The 20,592-nt window shown below is 41.2% G+C and overlaps 1 protein-coding gene across 1 annotated transcript in view; it reads left to right on the top strand.

The window, feature by feature from the left end:
- Positions 1–6,351: 6,351 nt before the first annotated feature.
- Positions 6,352–20,592, top strand: part of cnksr2a (connector enhancer of kinase suppressor of Ras 2a) — a gene marked incomplete at both ends in the record, with an annotated part of 63,461 nt that continues 49,220 nt past the window's right edge. Inside the window, one exon of the mRNA XM_083994975.1 lies at positions 6,352–6,415. Within this exon, the coding sequence (XP_083851101.1) occupies positions 6,352–6,415 (64 nt within the window). The remainder of the gene's footprint in view (positions 6,416–20,592) is intronic.

Raw genomic sequence — 20,592 nt, 5'->3', positions numbered from 1 at the left:
AGTCATGTGCACTTGCCAGTCACCCAAAGGGACATCCCCTTGGCCAAGTAGCCAGGGCGCATGATCAATTGGAGGCATAGTGACAGGAACCTCAACTGTCACATCTGCATACAGTACATGTCAGACAAAAATCCAATCATATAGGCTACAACAAATACAAATGCTCTAGATGTACAGTAAATGTAATTTACTCGCATGAACTTTGGATGGACCCCACTTATCTCTCTTATTATTTTTTGTTATTTTTAATGTAGTAAAGAGAGCTGTTGATTTCATCACGTATGCTAAAAAGTTTAGTAATGATGATTACAGACTACAGTAGAAAAACAACCAACACTTCACTCTAGAGATCACACTCACTTTAGAGATAAAGTGCATACAGCTGGAGAAAATGGGAACCGACTTGAATTCATCAAAACAACATGGGGGACATGAGCACTAGTAAACCTTTTTTTTTTTTTTTTGTATTTTTTTGTAATAGGCTTCATGACATTTCAGGACCAAATTAACAATAGTTAAGCGATCCGGTGGTTTTGGCTAACTTCTTGTCAGCCGATGGAGTTAGCAGTTCCCGCCCTCGTCCCTACGTCACCACATTCACGAGCATCCCTTGGCTGCACACACAGAGAGGACCGCCCCTTTATGCCGTTCTCACTCCTCATTGGATAAAGGTTGTAGGATACAAGGAAAGTTTTCTCCTCGGCTTACAGCAGAGCAGAGTGACTGACAGACCCGTGTTTCAGACCAAACACTCTATGTAAGTGATTGCTGTCGGAAGATATAACTATTTAAGGCTTATATTATATTAACACAAACATTCCGCTTACTTCTGCTTTAAGTCCATGACTGCAGCATAAAACAGATACAGTAGGGTTGATCATGACCTAAGGAAGCAATCCGGTCACTTTTGCACAATAATCCCGAAATCCTGTCAGTACAGAGTGAGTCACTAACTTGACTCAACAATGAACAGCATGTTTGAGCTAACTTGCATGCCGACAGGTGTAACTATATAGCTAACTAGCATGCTGCCTATTGGCCACCATATTGAGTGAGCCATGTAGGGGTGGTACATTTCCAAACATTTATTATAGTCCTTTCATTTGTCATATAGCTACTGTACCATAATTGTGTGTGTTAGATATGTACTGTATGTGTTCTACACATTTCATGTTGTATTAATTATTTTTCCAAATCAATATAAAATATACTGTATTTAAAATAATGTCACTGAAGAAAGAGTTACTTCCCTGGATGATGTACATCATACAACAGTGACTCAAGCTTACTTGAGTAAAAAAAGAAAGTCCCAGTTTCACTTTACTTATTGCACATCAGTGAAATATTTTAGGCTTTGTCAGCAAATCGAAATAAATAGACCTACACTACTACTGGTTTAGCTTGTTAAAGGGACAATGAGGAGTTTGTATTTGGTTATAAAAAAAGTCTCATATTAATGTGGATGAATCTACGTTACCCACTTGTTAATGGGTCCATTTTCAATAAATATATTGTTTTGTCTTTATTTATTTATTATTTAGTGGTCGGCTCGCCCAGCATTTCCTAGTTTCGTTTTGCGGATGCTGCCCGGCGGGTCATGGGAATAACGCCGCCGAATCACCATTTATGGTCGGAACTACGACGGTATCTGATCGTCTTTGAACTTCAGTCTTTCATTCTTGATTTGAAAACATTCTTTTCGCTTTCGTCCGTCTTGCTCATGGGAAATGTAGTGTGAAAACACTTAGCTTTCCATTGTCCCTTTAAGTTTTTTCTTCTTTAGTGTGAAGTTTGATCTTCCATCACAGTGTCCTCACTCTGTGTTCTCTAACTGTTCCATAATTATTCACATTGGTATGGGTGATTTCTTAAGTAAATCAATATAGATAAATTATAAATAGATGAAGAGTTTTGTTTCACTGCCAGTCAATTGCATGTAAAGAAATGCTTTAGAAGTGTTTACATATTTTCAAATCCCCTTTCCTCTTCCCTATTCACATATTATTAATCACTAGTTCCTCAACTGGGTAAATGATTTGTAGGTCAGTATGTCTGTAAACTTCAAATGATTATAACCAATGACTCTAACAACACAAGTAGTATTTTAAAAAGTTGTTTAATCAAAAAGTAAAATATCCATTCAAAGACACTGGTGCCTAACAAGTCTAAATTACTTCACTTTAAAAAGTAATTGCGTTGATTTGTTTTTCCCTCTGTTTCACAAGTTTGGTAGACGTACATGGGGAAGTAGCCTAATTCTGGTTGATGATGAAATCTTGATGACTAAATTTGATACTATTCTTTCTTAGAATTGTCCCTTCATGCTAAGCAGAGGAAATCACCATCTGACTTAATGTTGCGTATGGACATGAGTTGCATCGATTTTGGTGTTTGACCCTCAATGACCCTATTCGTCTTCTAAGACAAGGTACAAATTGAAGTGATGGGACAATTTGCCCTTTCTTCTCCCTTAAAATAGAGTCTTGTTGAATATTTTATTTCTTGACACTCACTCCACATTGGTCTTTTCTCAGGCCTCCGTACCTAAAAAAAAATTCTGGGAACTTGAGCTTCATTTCTAACAGCATTGAAAACCCCAAGAATAAAGTCTCAAGTCTCTGCTCTGATATCCAGTAACAGAGCTTAGAGCCTCCTGCTTTCTTTCACTACACAACCATCATCAACTTCACTTGTCACCAGCAGAGGTCTCAGTTGGGAAAGGAAACTCTTTGTGTCCTTGCTCTTTGCACTGGATCACAGTCTGGGTACAGTATGTGCATACATCCACCTACAGAGGAGATGACGCAGCAGTGAATCAAATCAAAAGAAACCAGATCTGATGTTTATCTCCAGCACTTCTGCTCTGTTCCTTTTGTTGAAGCTGAGCTGTGTGTGCAGTGTACTTTCCTGCCTCCTGTGTACGTGTGTGTGTGTTTGTGTGTGAAAGAGACAGAGAGAGAGAGAGAGAGGGGGGAGAGAATGGGTGACATGCATGAAGGGCAGGGGAGTTTAACACACACACTCTCTATTTCAACACAATAAATCTTTAATGATTTGATTGAATCGAATAATGCTCTCATCATATTCTCATTATCTGGCCACACTGACTGAAATTGCTACAGTGCCTTTAGTTAATGTCCCAGCGCTGAGCATAAATATGTATAGGAATTCATTAGTGAGACTTGGAAGATCTTTATTCAACAATTAATAAAAAAAAACATGTTACACACAAGTGTACAATTACAGACACATGGGGAATTAAGATACGAAGAGGAATGAGAATTCCCATTTTGGACATAAGATTAAATGTGTGTATTCACAGGGAAAAAAATCCTAAATTACAAAATGATCGTTTTCTTATTTAACTCCAGCAGCTGTATCCGTAGTGTAGCCTACACTTGACTTAATCTGTCCAGAGTTTGTGTATAGAGTAGAGGATACTGAAATAATTAGATAATTTGTATGTTCTGTTCTCCTCACTCCGTGCCTCGGCCCATTCAATTTAAATAAATAGCTTGATGCTACATAGAGGTGTGATGCCTCTACTTTATTCAAACTTGGTTTACATCAATATAGAACACACTGTCATCCTGTAAAAAAGTTACGTTACATTTTGTTGCTATAGGCAACATGTAGTTGCTATAATAATTAAGACAAGAGCAAAATGTGGTGATGATTGTATTGTATGCTTTTTTTAGTAGGCCTATTCAACAAAGTCAACCACATGATTGTTACCCTGACACAGAGATAGTCTAATGTTGCGGAAGCACTTATTCTAACGTAATTTCCGATCTTTTCTGAAACCCTATAGCTACCAATAGTTTTTTGTGCCTAAACCTACTTCAAATGATCTACACAGTATGGCTGTTTAAGCTGGAGGACTTGTTTATATAGACAGAGCTGTGCCCTTTAAAGTGTAAGGGTTATTCTACATTGAAACATGAAATGATTTACAGTCAATGACTGCCTGAAGCCTTTGGCCCAGACATCACCTGGCACTCAGTTTCTCTCTCTTATCCTCTCACTCTCTTAAAGGGATAGTTCAACATTTTTGGCAGATTGGCATAATCCCTATAGTTTTAGGAGTAGGTTAGTTTCTTTTACCTTGAAAACAACTCTGTCTCGTAACGTTCCGTGTGCAGGTCACAACTTGTCCACCAGAGCGTTTTTGAGTTGTTGGATTGTGTATTTGATGAGTTTGATGAGGGAAACCGAGAAATCCAAATAGCCTAGCGTAGCTCTGAGCAGCTTGCGGCTCTGCTCCGCCGTTCTGAAAATAGCTTGCACCGACAATTAAAGGTAACGAACCTACTCCTAAAACTAGGGATTATGGCCAAGGGCCAATTTGCCAAAATGTTGAACTATCCCTTGAAGTCATCAACAGGAATTCAGCTCAGTCAGGTTGAACTCTTTATCTGCTTTGGCCCTTTGTTCAGGCAGCTTGTCCTGCTCACTGATGATGAAATAACTGCCCTGTGAGTTTTGACGCATTCGGTTGAATCTGAGCTCCTGGAGCGCTCCCGTACACCTCTGCATCCGTCCTGTTGCTTCTGCCCATCAGCAGTAAAAATCATCAATAAATGCCAGTGTGCCAGTTCCACTGGCAGCCATGCAAACCCTGGCCATGACAGAAACACCGGCATGTTTGACAGATGATGTGGAGGCTTTGGGCTGTGAGCTTCTCCTTCGCCTCTTCACAGTTTCGTCTTTCTACCATGAGTAGTAGTGGCTGCTTTTTGTTTTGTCTTTCTTTCAGAGCTCTGTCGGTTTCAGCTCGTGCATGTTTTTTTTGTGAACTGCAGCCTGGCCTTTTCTGTCTTTGAGCTTGAGCAGGGGTTTGCATCTTGCAGCGAATCCTCTGAGGTTTTTTTGGTCTCTGATGTGCGCCAACATCCTGGAGACCATGCTCACTCGCTGCAGGACTTTTCTTCACCATGCAAATGATTTCCAGCTTCTGACTTCTGCTGTCCAATCGATCAGGCCTCAGCTGTTCCCAAATGTTGATTTTAGCCAACCAGCTACCTTTGATATCTCTTCTTTGGACCGCATCATTATCTTCTTCTCATGGATGACAGACATGTGACCTTCTTTATGCACAAACCAACACAATGAAGTCGCCCTGGAAATATCTGTTCAATCACTTTTTGAAGCTTGGATTTTGCACTTTAATATAGCATCCATGATTTATTATGAAGCTGAATAAGCCAAAGGGACAAACATCTCCAAGTGTCCAAATACTTTCATGGTTCTGGACTGTTTATATTCCATCACAGTGAATAAATACACAGGTGCAAGAAAGAAAGATGCACTTTGAAGCTCCAGTGAAATGATGGAGGTGTGGAGGGAGAGAGGTAGGCTGAGGATTCATTAGGTTTCCTCACACAGCATAAAGTGCGTATAGGTGTTTTCACGTCCCCAGAGGTGCGAACTCACTGTTACACACACACACTCTCTCACACACGCGCGCACGCACGCACACACACACAAACGGCCTGATTAAACATCTTCTGAGAATATCTTTCCCCCGTATCTCCTCATATCCTCATATCTGCATGGTTATATCGCTCCAGAGGGAAATACACTGATATATAGTGCGCGCAGAGCCACCCACGGGGAGCGCGCACTGTTTAATCATATCTGGAGAGAGAGAGGGAGAGAGAGAGAGAGAGAGAGAGAGAGAGAGAGAGAGAGAGAGAGAGAGAGAGAGAGAGAGAGAGAGAGAGAGAGAGAGATGCTGTCGGATGTTGAGTCCGGTGTGACTTATCTATCCTACACTGCTGCTGTCGGTAACGGAGCGGCTGCGCACACACCTACACACACTCCTCTCTGTCACGCACACTCACACACACGCACGCACGCAAGTGGGCACACGCACTCACACACACAAACACTGGGAGCCAGGACTGGCGCACTGGGAAGAAGGGAGTGAAGGGAGAGAGAGAGAGAGAGAGAGAGAGAGAGAGAGAGAGAGAGAGAGAGAGAGAGAGAGAGAGAGAGAGAGAGAGAGAGAGAGGCGACACATGTCAGACCGGATCGAGCAGGGGAATGTACCGGATTCCGCTGCACACACGCCCGGGCTGTCCCGCATTGAGGGCTGCGCTGCGTTAACGGGACACGGCGCCGGGCTGAGCTGGGGGCGACAGGGGGACCGGACCGGGATAGTGTAAAAAAAAAAAAAGAGAAAGAAAACAGAAAAACCTATAGGAGTCACCTGGCTGCGGAGGGAGGAAAGGGACGCAGGGAGGGGAGGAGGGCGGGAGGGTCGGGGGAGGTGTACCCCGTTGACAGAGCTTTGTTTTGGGTTAACGACACCGCTTGCGCGCAACGGAGAGTCAGCGCAAAGTTTCCTCGATGGCGCTGGTGATGGAGCCGGTGAGCAAATGGAGCACCAGCCAGGTGGTGGACTGGATGAAAGGTGAGCTATTAGACACACACACACGCACACACACACACACATACACCTCGAACATTATAAATTAATAAGCAAACATCTCGTGAATAGATACTACAGTAGATGCTTACACACACACACAAGCACAAGCACACAATAACACACATAGTTATCATCAAACTGATAAACAGCAGTGCAGGAGAGACAGAGGTTGGTGATGATGTGTTGCGTGGGAGGTGTGTGCCTGTGCCTGTGTGTTTGTGTGTCCATGCATCACCCTAGCACCTGATGATCAGTGGCTGATGATGTAATGTGTAAGTGACTGGAGGACAAGCAGCCAAACTTCAGTGCTGAGAGCACGGCCGGGTGTAGAAACTTGGGGTGAGGGGGCCAGAGTGGGGCACGGGCCCAAAGAAGGGGGGGGGCTCATCTGTGGATTGAGTAAGAGATGTGTGAGGACACGGATTTAATGCCTAGCTGGTTCTTGCCCATAACACATCATATTAGTTACTGCTACATTGTTTATTTGGTGTTTACATGGACATTAAAGGAGGAGCAAGGTGCTCAGACACCCAGGGAAACAGTGAGGGTGCTCTGTGTAGCCCTTTGTCTGTTCGTGGTCCTTTTGCATCATTTTGTGTGTTTTTTGTCGTGTTTTTTTTTTTTTTTTTTTTTTTTGCAGCAGCAGCAGCAGTGAAGCATCATTTTGTGCTCAGTTTGTGGCCATTCTGCCTGTCAGTGCTGTCGATTAGTCACTGTGTCATTTCATTTTATCCCTATTGTTAGTGTTACGCATCATTTGTGGTTGTTTTGCATCTGATTGTGGCAGTTCTGTGTCTCTTTGTGGTCATTTTGTGGTCACTGTGGATCACTGTAATCATTCTACATCTCTTCACAGCCTTTTCGCATCTGTCCGTGACGGTTTTGTTTCTGGTTTTGTGACACTTTTGCATCTCTTTCTAGTCATTTGACCTCTCAGCCAGGGCATTACAGAGGCTCTGATTCTAACAAGCCACTGTTTTCTCACAGAGAGGAGGCTATTAACAAGAGACAACTGACCCACCTGGATTGAGGTCATCCTGTTGGACTAACAATGTAAATCCTATCACCTTAAGCACCGCCAAGTGGTAATTAAGGAGCAGTATAGCGTCTTTAGAAGGAAAAAATAATTAAAAATACACAAAAAGTTCAAATTAGTGCCTTAGTATTTATCAGAGAGTGTAATTGAGTTCTGTTTATACCGGTGCTGGTGATATCTGGCAGTGATCAGACCAGTGATTATAGTCATGCATAATTCAGCAGCCAGGCTGATTAGGTCTGTACCCAGCGGCCTGAGTGAACATTGTACAACTCCTTTACACATTAAAAAAGAATGACTGTTGCTGATACATTTTGTGTTCCTTTCATATGCTGCATTCTTGTTTTTCCTGCATGTAGAGAAACCCCAGATACAGACAATTTAATGTATATTTTCTATATTTCCATATTTTTTCACAATAAAATGCTCTAAATCATCAAGAATGAACATTAAGCTTTGGAAAGAAAAGGCTCCAGGTTTTTCACCTATAATAATTTGTTCCTCTTTTCCTTTACCTCTAGTAGCCAACGTAATTAAAACATTTTGCATGTTGGTAACAACTCGATTTGGCTCAACATCCAGTGACAATATCACACAGGCTTCCCCAAAAACACCTGCCAATAGGAGACTCATTTAAGACCAGGCCAATAAGATTTATTATCTTACTTAATTAAGTAAAAATTAACAGCCAAGTTTTAGCTGTGGTGCCAATGGCCTAACTTCCATTACAAGAAAAGTCATATACTGCAAAGATCTGCCAAAATAGCAACAATTTGAGGGTCATTCAGAACTTTCTTGGAGGGTGCATCCAGTTCATAAAAGCACTTTGGGCTCATGCAGAGGCTATAATTCTTCCCTCTGGTAGCAGTGAATAATGCCATCATGTCCTAAAATTTCCGCCCAGTTTCCCAGCTGTTGGCATTTTTGAAACTAAACTGAGACTGAAGGAAATTTATGGGATCTGTGGGAGTTGCTAGGTGCTAAAAACAAAATTGGGTGTTGTAATACCCCACCAAAAATCTTTATTTTTAGTATCTCCCAAATGGTGGTTGTAAAAACAAAAATCTATAGCTTTTTTGGAAAATTGAGGCTGTGGTCAGCTTGGATTCACCCAGTTATAATGGGCTCCAGTCGATGTTTTTCACAGCAGACATTTTAACTTGTCATAGCAGGAAAAACAGAGAAGAAAAAGACAAATTTCATTCACTGGCAGCAGTTCTATCAAATGTGTCAGCAAGACCAGGTCACTGAAGTGTCTTGCTCTCCTCTTAAATAAAACACAGACATTCACAGTGTTCAGTTATATCTGTGCTTTCCCTGCTGCTGCTGTCAAAATGTCTGCTGTGACCAAAGTCTACATTTTTTAAACGCATAATTCACAGGGCCGGCAATGCGTTCTGAGCTGAAATGCATTTTTCTAATAACCAGGTTATACATTAGTTAAAATGCAGAGAAATGTTCTGATTGTCATCATTAATCACACAAATGTTGTTTGTGCGGTTGCTGAGCTCTCACATCAGCTGTTGCTCTCTCCTCACGACATCATCCTCTGCAATTCACTGACTCTGCTCATGCTCAACTGATCGCTCTTGCTTGAGATGATAATATAAGCTTGTTGTGTGCCCATCTTTTTACAGTCATTTCTTACATGATGAGCATTAGACCTGACCGGATCCTTCTCTTTTGTACCTGGTTTGTCCACATGGGAGCCAGCAACAGTGTTCATTATTCTTCTGTTAATTTCAGACATAGGCTACAACAGGGCGCTGTATCACCATCACATTGAAAATTATACCATGTTTTAGTCAGGAAACACATTCAATGTCACCTTGCAAATTCCTGCTCTTTCATGTTGTTGCTTGTGATTTGAATTTTGAGCAAATTGATGCACATAAGACTAAATTCTATGCCTGCAATACATGGGTGCCATATGTATGTCAAATAACAAAAATCATGCTGAAACAATCAGGTTAAAGGGATAGTTCACCCAAAATTCTAATTTCTCATTATCTACTCACCCTCATGTCGACTAAGGGCTGGGAGAAGTTTCAGAGTCCTCCGTGCCTTCTCGGAGTTACAGGGGGGCTCGGCGCAGCACTGCATGTCCATATGACGGTTGCGAACGGAGCTCACCTTTCTTCGTCCAAAAAGACACACCAAAAACCATCCAAATACCTCCATAGTGCTCGTCTGTAATGTCCCTCTTGTATTGAAGCCCCAACATGAGAAATTGTTCCGAAAAAAATCAAATAAGTCTATATTTTAAGCTTGTTTGTAGCGGAAGCTCCTTCACTGCTCTTCCTGGTCTCGCGAGATTTGGACGGACCAGGAAGAGCAGTGAATGAGTGGTATTTGGATGGTTTTTGGTGTGTCTTTTTGGACAAAGAAAAGTGAGCTCCGTTCGCAACCGTCATATGGACATGCAGTGCTGCACGGAGCCCAGCTGTAACTCAGGGAAGGCACGGAGGACTCTAAAACTTCTCCCAGCCCTTAGTCATCACGAGGGTGAGTGAAATTTGAATTTTGGGTGAACTATCCCTTTAATAATTAACCATCTCAAAACATATTTTGGAGTGAGGCAAGGATGTTTGAGTAGGATCGTCACAGTGAATTCTTCTGACCATTTGCTTTAATAGTAAAGTCTGAAAGTTTTATATTATAATGATACAGCAGTGGGTTTAATGCTGTAAACAGTTTAACAGATGCACCAGGGTGTGTCATCCAACGGAAGTATAATAAAAAAAAATACTGGGCCAGCGAAGAAATAAATTCCATGCACTGCATAACAAATTTTTTATGTAGAAATTTGACCTTTTGACCTGAAACAGCACCCTCATCAGTTTAGTCAGTGGCATGTTTCGTACCACATCTATCAAACACAACCTCCTCCAAACTCCCACCTTTCGCATAAGCTGTGAAATGATTAATGATAACTAATATTAGCAATAATTGTTATTCATCGTTTCTGTTTCATGCATAAAAAGCAGGTCAGACAATCTATTGACTCACATGCTTGAGTTAAATGCAAATGTAAATTGTGACAAAGACTTATTTACATGATGTACTGTGTCAGTTTCTCAGAGCTTCATCATTGGATGGGTTATCGGTTGGTCATGTGCAAATGGCATGTGTTTATAAGTGCCCCTGTATGAGAGTGTGTGTGTGTGTGTGTATGTGTGTAGTCGGTGTGTGTGGGTGTATGGTGAGTTGTTCGTCTCAGACCGTCTGTGCAGAACAGCTGACAGACACACACACACCCGCTCTGAACAGAAGGCTGCACCCGGGTCCTCGGACATTCACACACACACACATACACACAGACACACATTTGCATTCGCATACACACATTATACACACACGTACACACAACACACGTGGAATGCCTTAGTGTGGTATTCGATTCATGCTGGGTCTCTGGGGTGTGTCTGTGGCGACAGAGGGAAACATGATACAGTATACTGTATTTGTATACTCTCTGTGTGTGGGATTGTATGTGTGTGTGTGTGTGTGTGTGTACAATAACATATACAGATCAGATATACCACAGGCGTTTTGGGGCCAGAAGGTCTGGCCATTGTTGACTTGGCGACAGTGTTGCATTGGCACGGCCGAGGATAAAACAATATGGGAGTGGTACACTTCAATGGTAATATGAAACGTTACAGTGCATTGCTGGGAATTATGGGAATTTGTGTCATGCGCTGTATTATCATCCGCTCACACAGGAAGCCCTACCTCATTTCCCTTGCATGAGTTTGATCGCTAGACTTGAAAATCATCAGCGAAACTGCCGTGATAGCACTGTGAGCACATCTGATGACACCTCTTACCACAGGAGAAAACTGCCAGAGTGATAGTGACAGCTTCTAGGATCAGAGGATTCTCGGTCTTTTCAGATTTCTTTTTTTTCTAAATTAAAGGTGAGACATGACAAGACTCGTGAGAATTTTGTGTTACTTAAAACATTCGTCAGTTTGCATCAGAAGAGCTCATTTGTGTGCTCGGAGCAAACATCTGGTGCCTTGGGAAAATGATGGTCTGAAGTGTTTCAGTCACTCAGCAGCCAAGGAATCTAGACGGGACTGTAAAAGTTACTCCAGCATGATACAGCTCTGAGTTTACATAGTCACTGATAAAGGTCAGGGATTTCTCAATGCTAACATTAAACGGAGGTAATGAAAAATCAATGTTATGTTCAAAACCCTTCTTACTTCAAATCCTAGTGCTACTTCAGCACTCAACAGGAACTATTAGTCAAAGTGAGGGTCTTAGAAAGCCGTCTAAATGGAGACAGTTTACCGTTGACATTTCAACAGGTTGTTACATGCACTTTACTATTAATAGACAACCGTAATTTGGCGCTGGAAGGACAATGTTGTTTCTTATTGTCACTATTGTTATTTTGCATATAGAAAACTACATGCATCATCGTATAGGCCCCCGGCATACAGCATGGTATCTGTTAGCTGCAATGAATGTCTATGATTCCCTACGCTGCTAGCTTGTTCCATGTATGCCGAGCAGGGCGAATAAGAAAACATAAGAATGGTGAGCCCAGAACTATTGGCTGTAATGCCAGTAAATAGGAATAAGTGCATGAAAAATGATGAAACACTCATAACCGTTGGTGGTGACACCTTTTGACATTTGACCCTGAATGACCCTACTCCATAGTAGACTTAAAACACATGTATTGCCATCTGGTTTGTTTGTTGCTCTTTCAAAATTAATTTCATCCTCATTTTAACTGGGCTACAATGTTTTACAAACATTTTATCTTGAAAATGTAATGCATATTAATAGTTTGAGTTTGGCATTGAAACTTTTGGAAACTTTTCTTTAAAAAACAGAAAAAAAAATCTCAATCAAATGAATATTTCTTTGCTTAAGCACTGCCTGGGGCAATGTTTGATTCATCTTGCCTCTCTTCTTCTTCTTATTCCACTTTTCTTTTTTAGCACTCCTGATTTTAGGCTCGAAATAATGTGGTAGGGAGAGAAAGGAAACACATGTAGTTTTGAAACTGAGATATCTCACATGGTATTAAATCAGGTAAAAAGGCTGAATACAGTACACTAAATTCCAATTTTTACTCTCAGGAAATTACACTCCAAAAAGTGATAGGTTTGCTTTATTTCCCTGATGGAAAATCTTCCCAGATGACACTGGGATTCAAACTGGCAACCTTCTGGTCATAAAGTCACTTTGAATATCTATCAGGCTCCTAAGATCCTGCATTTACAAATCCCAGGGACACAGTGAACGCTCGTCTAACTTTTATTGTTACCGAAGGTTCAGAGTGCTTGGAACAGATGACACATAACCCGACAGGGAGGGCCAGATCTTTTATAGGACTCTCGAACATCCCAGAAGTCACCGCAAAATCTAGTTTTATTAGACGTGTATGTGTGTGTGTGTCAGAGAGAAAGAGGGTGTTTGTGGGAGTTTGGCTCGCCTGCTGTTGTGAAAAGTGTGCCTCTGTAGGAGTTAAATACGTGAGTCAGCTATGAATCACACTTTTTCTGTACCAGTCAAAAACACATGCACACACATGAACCCTCTCACAAACACACTCATGCATGTGCACGTATACTGTACAGAGATATGAGTGCGTGATCGTACAGATTAGACACCATTATACAACAAACCCACACAGACATTTACACTGAGCTTGTGATTGTCAATTTATAGCAAAACCTAGATTTTATTGAAATGGGTTCATTTTAGCATTTATGTACCATTGTACCATCTGTCACAGATGGTAACTGGTTCTATAATAATTAATGAAGCAGAAAATACAATTTGAGCTAGAACAAAAAAAGAATAAAAAACATATTGAGTAATTGTAGAGAATGTGTGAAAACCAACAGAGAAGAAGAAATTAGCTAAACTTAATAGATGAATGATTGAAACCATTAAAAACTATTAGATTGGAAGTGTTAGCTAAATGTAAAATCTAAATTGTTTAAAGGGGCTGTTTTCTCATCTGCTGAACATGGTGTCTTGCTGGAAGTGGGTTGCGGTGTCGATCTTTTGCTAAAAACGCCAGAACACACCTTCTGAGCAGCACTAGCCCTATTTCCCAGGACAAACTGAATGACAAACAATCAGAATAAAATAAGAATAAATGCAGATCCGAATAAAATTGTGTCATGTAAACACACTGATTGGAAAATTTTAATCCAAAAGGAAAGAAAGAACTTAAAGAAATTTCTTTTTCCGATCAAGATGGGTGGTTTTGGTTTATGCCGGTCGATAAGCCGAGCGAGTACTTGAGTAGGCCTACTCGGATATCGGCTGCAGCCCTACAAACAGTACAGCATCTACATTGATATCAGTTCAGAAAAAAAGGAGTCTAACATTTGCAGCACATGATGGTTGTAGGCAGAGTGTGAAATATAGGCTACTGTACAATGACAATGGGGGGGGGGGGTCAACATTTTCTCCAGGGTGTAAAGGGAACCTACAGCGCGTGCTTGAGTTAACAGAAGTTACAGTATCTTGCTTTTTCTACCACACAAACAACTTTTGCAGTCACCAACAAAATATTCTAGATCTAAACTGCCAGCAAGTCAGACCCACACACACACACCCGGCAAACCCTCATTTCTGCTCAAACACTGATCCACACAATGCTGAACCAGAACCAAACACCACAGCAAAGACAATGGCAGATGTGTTACGTAGCCTACATGCTCTAGTCTAGACAGATTCACATCCTGTAGGCTACTGGTCCCAATATTGGAATTCATGGATAAGATAGGTCTCCTGAGCTAGGGTGACTCTTATCTTTACAATTTAATTCAGAAGTGAGAAACATAGGTCCTATTAGACTATTTTAAGAAAAATAAGCTCACACTGTTTGATTTGGAGGTCACCAATGTTCTCAGTATTAAAAAGGCAAACGCCTGACTAAACCACCACTCAAATACTATTAAAATTAAATTCTAAAACATTTTTTAATGTGCTTCATAAATACACAAACTTCTCATTCACTTCAAATAATCTTGTTCCCGAAAGGGGGCAACTGTCAAACCTGGCAACGCAGCTTTGCGGCTTTGTTTACAACTTGACCACAGTAGCTCCGCTAACCAGAGTGACATGCTAATAAGAAAAACCAAACGGACAGATACCTTATAGATCCATGACAGAGACGCGACGTGGTAAGAAACAGTCAAGAGTGACGTTAAGTCAGAGGAAGCAGCATAAAATCAACATGAAGACGCCAGAGAGGGGCGAGCGGGCAAGGGCCAGGTGTTTCTAGCAAAAAACAAAAGGTAGGAGCGGAGGCATACACGATGAGCTGTAACCCTACACACCTGACACAATAATTCTGCAACTCTGAAAGTTAGTAAGCTAAGTAATAAAGTGTATTAAATAGCTTGGTAGCTACTTACATTAATTTACAGCACTCCAGACGACAGACGAGTGTCTTTTTTTTTTTTTTTTTTTTAATGCACGCGCGTGAGCCGCAGACTCAGGCAATGAAATGGGTCCAGGCTAACTTAGCTAGCATGCTAATACTGTGTAGGTGATTGTTGCTTTCTGCTGCTGGAGACGAGGAGAGTTGGTGAGTAAAGGACGCTAATGTAGCAATAGCACACACAAGTTAGCAAAAAATAGGCTAATTGATAAGGTGAAAACCTAACCACATTAATATTTAAGCTAGTTGAAATGAGATAACGTTAGGCCTATTCAAGTAGATTATAAATTGGCTGGTTAAATTCCGTGATGAATGTGTGTAACATCCAGGAGAAGATGAAAACATAGTTTGCTTAACATGCTAACTGTTAGCAAAATGCATTGGGTTTTTAAAAGTAACAGTAAAAGTTATAATAATTAGGCAAGAAAAATTCATAAAATAACACCAAGAGAAGAAATAAATCAATAAATAGTAGTGAGCAAAAAAAAGCAGTTATGGTCTAACAGCTAATTTGGTTTCACATAATGAATTAAAGGTTGAATATATGATAACTTTGAATTTACAATAATAGAGAAATGAGTGACATTTGTTAAAAGAAATTGAGGAGCACTGCAGTAGAAGAGTCACTCTACAGCAGGCCCTATTGCTGTTTCAGTTTCTGTTTCAGTCTGCGTGGGTGTGTGTGTGTGTATGTCTGACGTCACTTTCAATTTGACTCATCAGTATTCAGGGCTTTCACGCTCTCCCTCTCTGCCAGTGATAAGTGATGCTGATTATCACTGAACTTTTGCTAGGCAGTGTATCTCTCCCGTTACTGCCTCTGTCTGCCCCCCTCTGCCTCTCAGCATGCAACACTTTGCCTGTGAGAGCCAACATTGTTTAAAACGGCTTCACATCTATTAGAAATCAGCTGCTATTAACACTCATTAAAACGCAGGCCCTGCTGTCAGACGCCTTACTAAGCAATAATACTGTAGCACAATGTAGAAATACACTGCCTAGTCAAAAGCTTTTCAATTTTATTATAAACTATGGACATTAATCCTCTGCTTTAACAACCTCTGCTCCTCTGGGAAGGCTCTCTACAAGAGTTTAGGACCTGGTGACCCTCATGCTTGATCCCAAATGTGTACAGTGGTTTAGAATATGGCTGTGTGTGTGTGCCAGTGAAGTTGGTCTGTACCCAATTGGGACTACTTTAACTTTGTGGACCTTACTTTGTGCACAACAAGAGCATTGTCAGGTCCCCAGACTGTTGCCACAGAGTTGGAAGCACAACATTGTCAAACTCTGCGCTTTGCTCTTAATTGGAACTAAGGGACATGTTTAGCCTGAGCCATGACAAACAGACCTAAACCAAAAGTATAGAGCTACCCAAATAATTTTGGGCATGTATTATGTCGCACAGGCCCTGCATTCAGAATATAAATTATATACAAGTATTGCAGTATGACCATCAAAGTACACAGAATTCATGCAGAATAACAATATGCTTTGCTTTCTTGCTGAGAGTCAGATGAGAAGATTAGATGGTGTGTGAAGAATGAAACTAGAGCCTATAGCAGAGGAAGGGGAAAACAACTGGAGTTTATCTAAAAATAAAATAAAAACCCTGCAACACACCTGACAATAGTGGGGTTTCCATCCACCTATTCTTATTTGCATTTTCAAAATTTGCGGGAAAAAAAAAACGCCAGAAATTTGAAAGAAAAGGCAGAAAATTAACAAAAAAAGTTTTTACGCTTGGAGGGGGTGGATTTGTCAGCATATCGATAAAAGGAAAATGCGACTTTTTGCTATGGAAACAGGTTTGGCAGTATACAAGTTTCCCAGAATGCAGCGGCATATACAGCTGTAAAACAGGTGAAAAACTGTTTTATTTCCCGCTGTAGCGCAGTTTTAATATTTTATCATGCGAGAAAGTAACTGTTTAAATCCCCAGTGTGCGGTTAGTTTATCCAAATGACGGCTGTTTAGAAGTTGGCTTCGATGTTTTTCGGAGTTGCTTGCATAGCAAATGGAAACGGGCATAAATTCGGATTTTCTTTTTGCACATTTTCACAAAATTCGCTCAGAGAATTCGATACATTTGGATGGAAACCTGACTAAGGACTAGTTACCATGTTATATGATTCAAAACAAAACAATCTTGATAACAGTGTTTCATCTTGTATCTATAATGTGAAAAAACTTTCATATGTCAGGTCCTTATAGCAACAATTAACGATATTCACCCAACAAAAGGCCCTTGTCATCAGCAGCATCAGGTGCTCTTGAAGAGCTGCAGCCATCAAAGCCCTCCACATTGAAGATAAAAGATGCTTTGTTCTAAGCCAGGGATCCAGGTGCTGATTAATCATGACACAATAAGCTTTATTCAAAAAGAAAAAGAAAAAACTTAGTCTGGTTAATGGTTTTGGTCGGTGAGTATCTCAATTTTAGACGGTCCTGGATCAGCTGTCTCTTCCTACGTCTAGTTCTAAAGAGATAAGACTAATTACCTTCTACCTCTTGCTGGATCCTGAAGGATATAGAAATGAGAATAGTTTTGTGTTTTCCATGAAAAATCTGCATAGTAACAAGGGAATATGGCTGTAAAGTAAGTGCAGTTTAAAAAGTCAAGTATTTCACTCTGAAATGTGGAATATAAATGCAAAGTAGCAGAAAATGGAGTGGCTCAAAAATTCCTTTTCCATTGCGTCTCCAAAAACCTTGAGCGCACCTCAGGTGACCTTCACCGAACGTTAAAGCTGCACATCGGCCAAATAAATCACATCTGAACGCTTTGATTCTTCATTCTTATCAAGTCCTTCATGCTTTACCAGTGGAAGCTGTGAGTCGAGTTTATCGCATCGACTCCGAGTGTCTGGGTGGGCGGGTTGGGGTGTGTGTGTTGTGTGTATGTGTGCGTCAGTGGAATCAATTTGCCGAGCGAGATAACGGTGAAACGACGATGCCTAATCTTCCAAACTGATTGCTTGCATTTCATTTCATTTTAAGACCATAAAAGCTTCGTCAGTCTATGTTTTAAAGGATACAATGATGTGATTTCAGGCTTCAGCTTCTTCTTTTTTTTTCTCTTCCCCCTAACTCGATAGGGCATTTTGAAACTGCATGCTTCATTTAGACCTCAGATGGGGGGAAGAGGGCGCAGAGGGCCGACAAATGCTGTTTGCTTGATGCTGATGAGAGATGGAATTTGTGTGTGTGAGTGTGTGTGAAATAGTTTGCATGCAATTTAGCAGCTGGCTTCTGATTTTTTTTTTCTCCCCCTTTTTTTTCCTCTTTTCCTTTTCACCTCTTTCTTTCCTTCTCTTCCTCGGCTCTCTTCTTCTCATCCTGCTTTTTTTTTTTCTCCCCCATCTTTGTTAGCGTGGTTATGATAGATGAGTGTATTATAAAGCGGGGACTTGAAGCGGGGGAAATCAATGCTCATTCCTCAGAGGTGTGTGTGTGTGTGTGTGTGTGTGTGTGTGTGTGTGTGTGTGTTTGCCAGTTGGCTGTTTGTTAAGAGGTTAGAAGCTGGATACATTCATTGTTTTGGGAGCCAGGGGCTGCAGCTGAGCAGCTCCGTCTTGATCTGCTTTCCTTTGACTCAGCAAACCCGCTCCAGCCAGACGAACACACACACACACACACACACAAACACAAGGCATGCACAACACCAACAATGCTCGGCACCCACCCACTCACACAGAGATCGTCCCACCTAGACTCACAACACAGACGTTACACAATCCAGCAGAGAGTATATAGAGTCTTACCTGGACGGCTGCCTGATTGCCCGTCCATTACCTAGCTTTTGTTCCAGTCTCCCCGGCTTGTGTGTCAGATGTCACAGTTTGTTTTGGGTTCTTTTCCAGACTGTTGGCTGGACACAGAGCAGTAAATAGCGCTGATCCGAGGCCACGTTGTTCCTAGAATTACAATAAAACTTCATACAATGCCCCTTTCTCTGCTGCAGCCTTGGTCACAGGTGCACAAAGGCAGGCAACAAGTCGTGATGCACAAGTGGTTTTTTCGTCCGGGATGTAAGAACACGTGCGTTTTTTTAGATGTTCTACGCTGTAAAATCAATTAAAAACCGAAGATTTTTTACATCAGAACTACCCATAATAGAGTGTGTGACACAAATTCGGATACATTTGAGTCCCTTTCATCAGCTGGAGTCTCAACTGACAGTTATTTTCACCATCAATTAACCTTCCTCAGTTAATTGGCTAAGAGATCGCAACACTGAAGCCTTCAATTGACCTGTTTTATCTGATTAACAGCTCAAAACTTATATTAATTCTTATATACAACAAAGAAACACTGCAAGATAAAGCTGGAGCCAGGTTGGCATTTGTGCTTGAAGAAAATTATGATTCAATTATGAGGCTATAATAGTTGCTGATTAATTTTCTGTTGATACAATAATCATTGCTGCTTGAGTCTCAGGCATCCATTGGAATGAAAACTTTGCAGCACTATAGCATTGACTCTGTAAGCCATCGCAGTGAACATGAGGTCATGAGAAAAGGCTTTGAACAAAGAGCTTGTTGATCCTCAAACAGCATCTGCAAAGCTCTTTCTGTGGAATCAGGGACGTCGGTTTGCACTCTACAATTTTTTGTAACTCTCAGAAACTGATAATCTGGCAATTTGGCCCCGAAGTGTGAAGGTGGGTAGCGTTTGAAGAACTTACTTTCATTACTTTACAGTGCAACACCATGGCTTTGTTTGAAGACGGTGTGAAAGTGTGCTGTGTGCAGTTCATTGTGTCGAGACTACAAAGACATAAAGTTCTTGTAGAGAGATTAGAGGATGGAACCAGGCTGCCGCAGGAATTACGCTCATATTGGAAAATCTCTAGTGCCAACGCAGTGTGTTCTTCATCTGACACCCCTGTCTCCTTATATGTCACTAAATTCTCTTTTCAATTCTGCTGACAAATGTCAAACACAAGGGGGAGAATGTTTTAAAGAGAGACAATGTTACTTTTGTGAATGGCAGAGTTGCCAGGAAGTAATTGGTACAGAAGGTTTGAATCCACAGTGCCATCTGTGTCGAGGTTAAGGCGACAAACGCACTTTGATTGAGGTTAGGGAAACATGGTTTGGGTGTGTGAAGTCGCTGTGAGCTTCTTCTGTATTAAACCTGACCACATTAACCAAGTGCTGTGCTTGCCTTAACACAATCATAAAGAAGTTTAATAAAGTCTGTCAGATACATTAACACCATTTTCCTCATTATGTTAATGGAAAACTGACTTTCTGTCATAAAATGTGTTTTTAGTTGCAATTTTAGCTTTATAGTTGTAATTTCCTACTAGCCATAGAATTAGTTTCCATGAGTCTTTCCCGAACCAAACCAAAGCTGACATGTGTTGATGTGGGTTAAAGCAGGGCTTAAAGTAAAAAAAAAGCGCGTGCAGCGTTGCGCTGCGGACATGCACGGAGAAAAAAAAAAAAAAAACGAAATCGAATGCGCGCCGTTACGTCCGCTCGTACCACCAGGTTCGTTTGTACCGACGTCAACAGCGGCAATGACACCCGACGCTACCTGGCGTTATCACTGCCTCCAGCGAGTGACTGACTCACGTCACCAGGCTCATACAGTACGCGCAGGCAGGCCAGGGTTGTCTTGCATACGACACATTTAGCTTTGTCTTTGTCCTCCATCTTCTCCAGCCATGAACTTCTCTGTGTGCAGCCAAAT

Source organism: Trachurus trachurus, assembly GCF_905171665.1.
Source record: "Trachurus trachurus genome assembly, chromosome: 20".
Classification (NCBI taxonomy): Eukaryota; Metazoa; Chordata; class Actinopteri; order Carangiformes; family Carangidae; genus Trachurus; species Trachurus trachurus.
The sequence above is the reverse complement of the archived record's forward strand: the minus strand, read 5'-3'. Positions and strand labels throughout refer to the sequence as shown.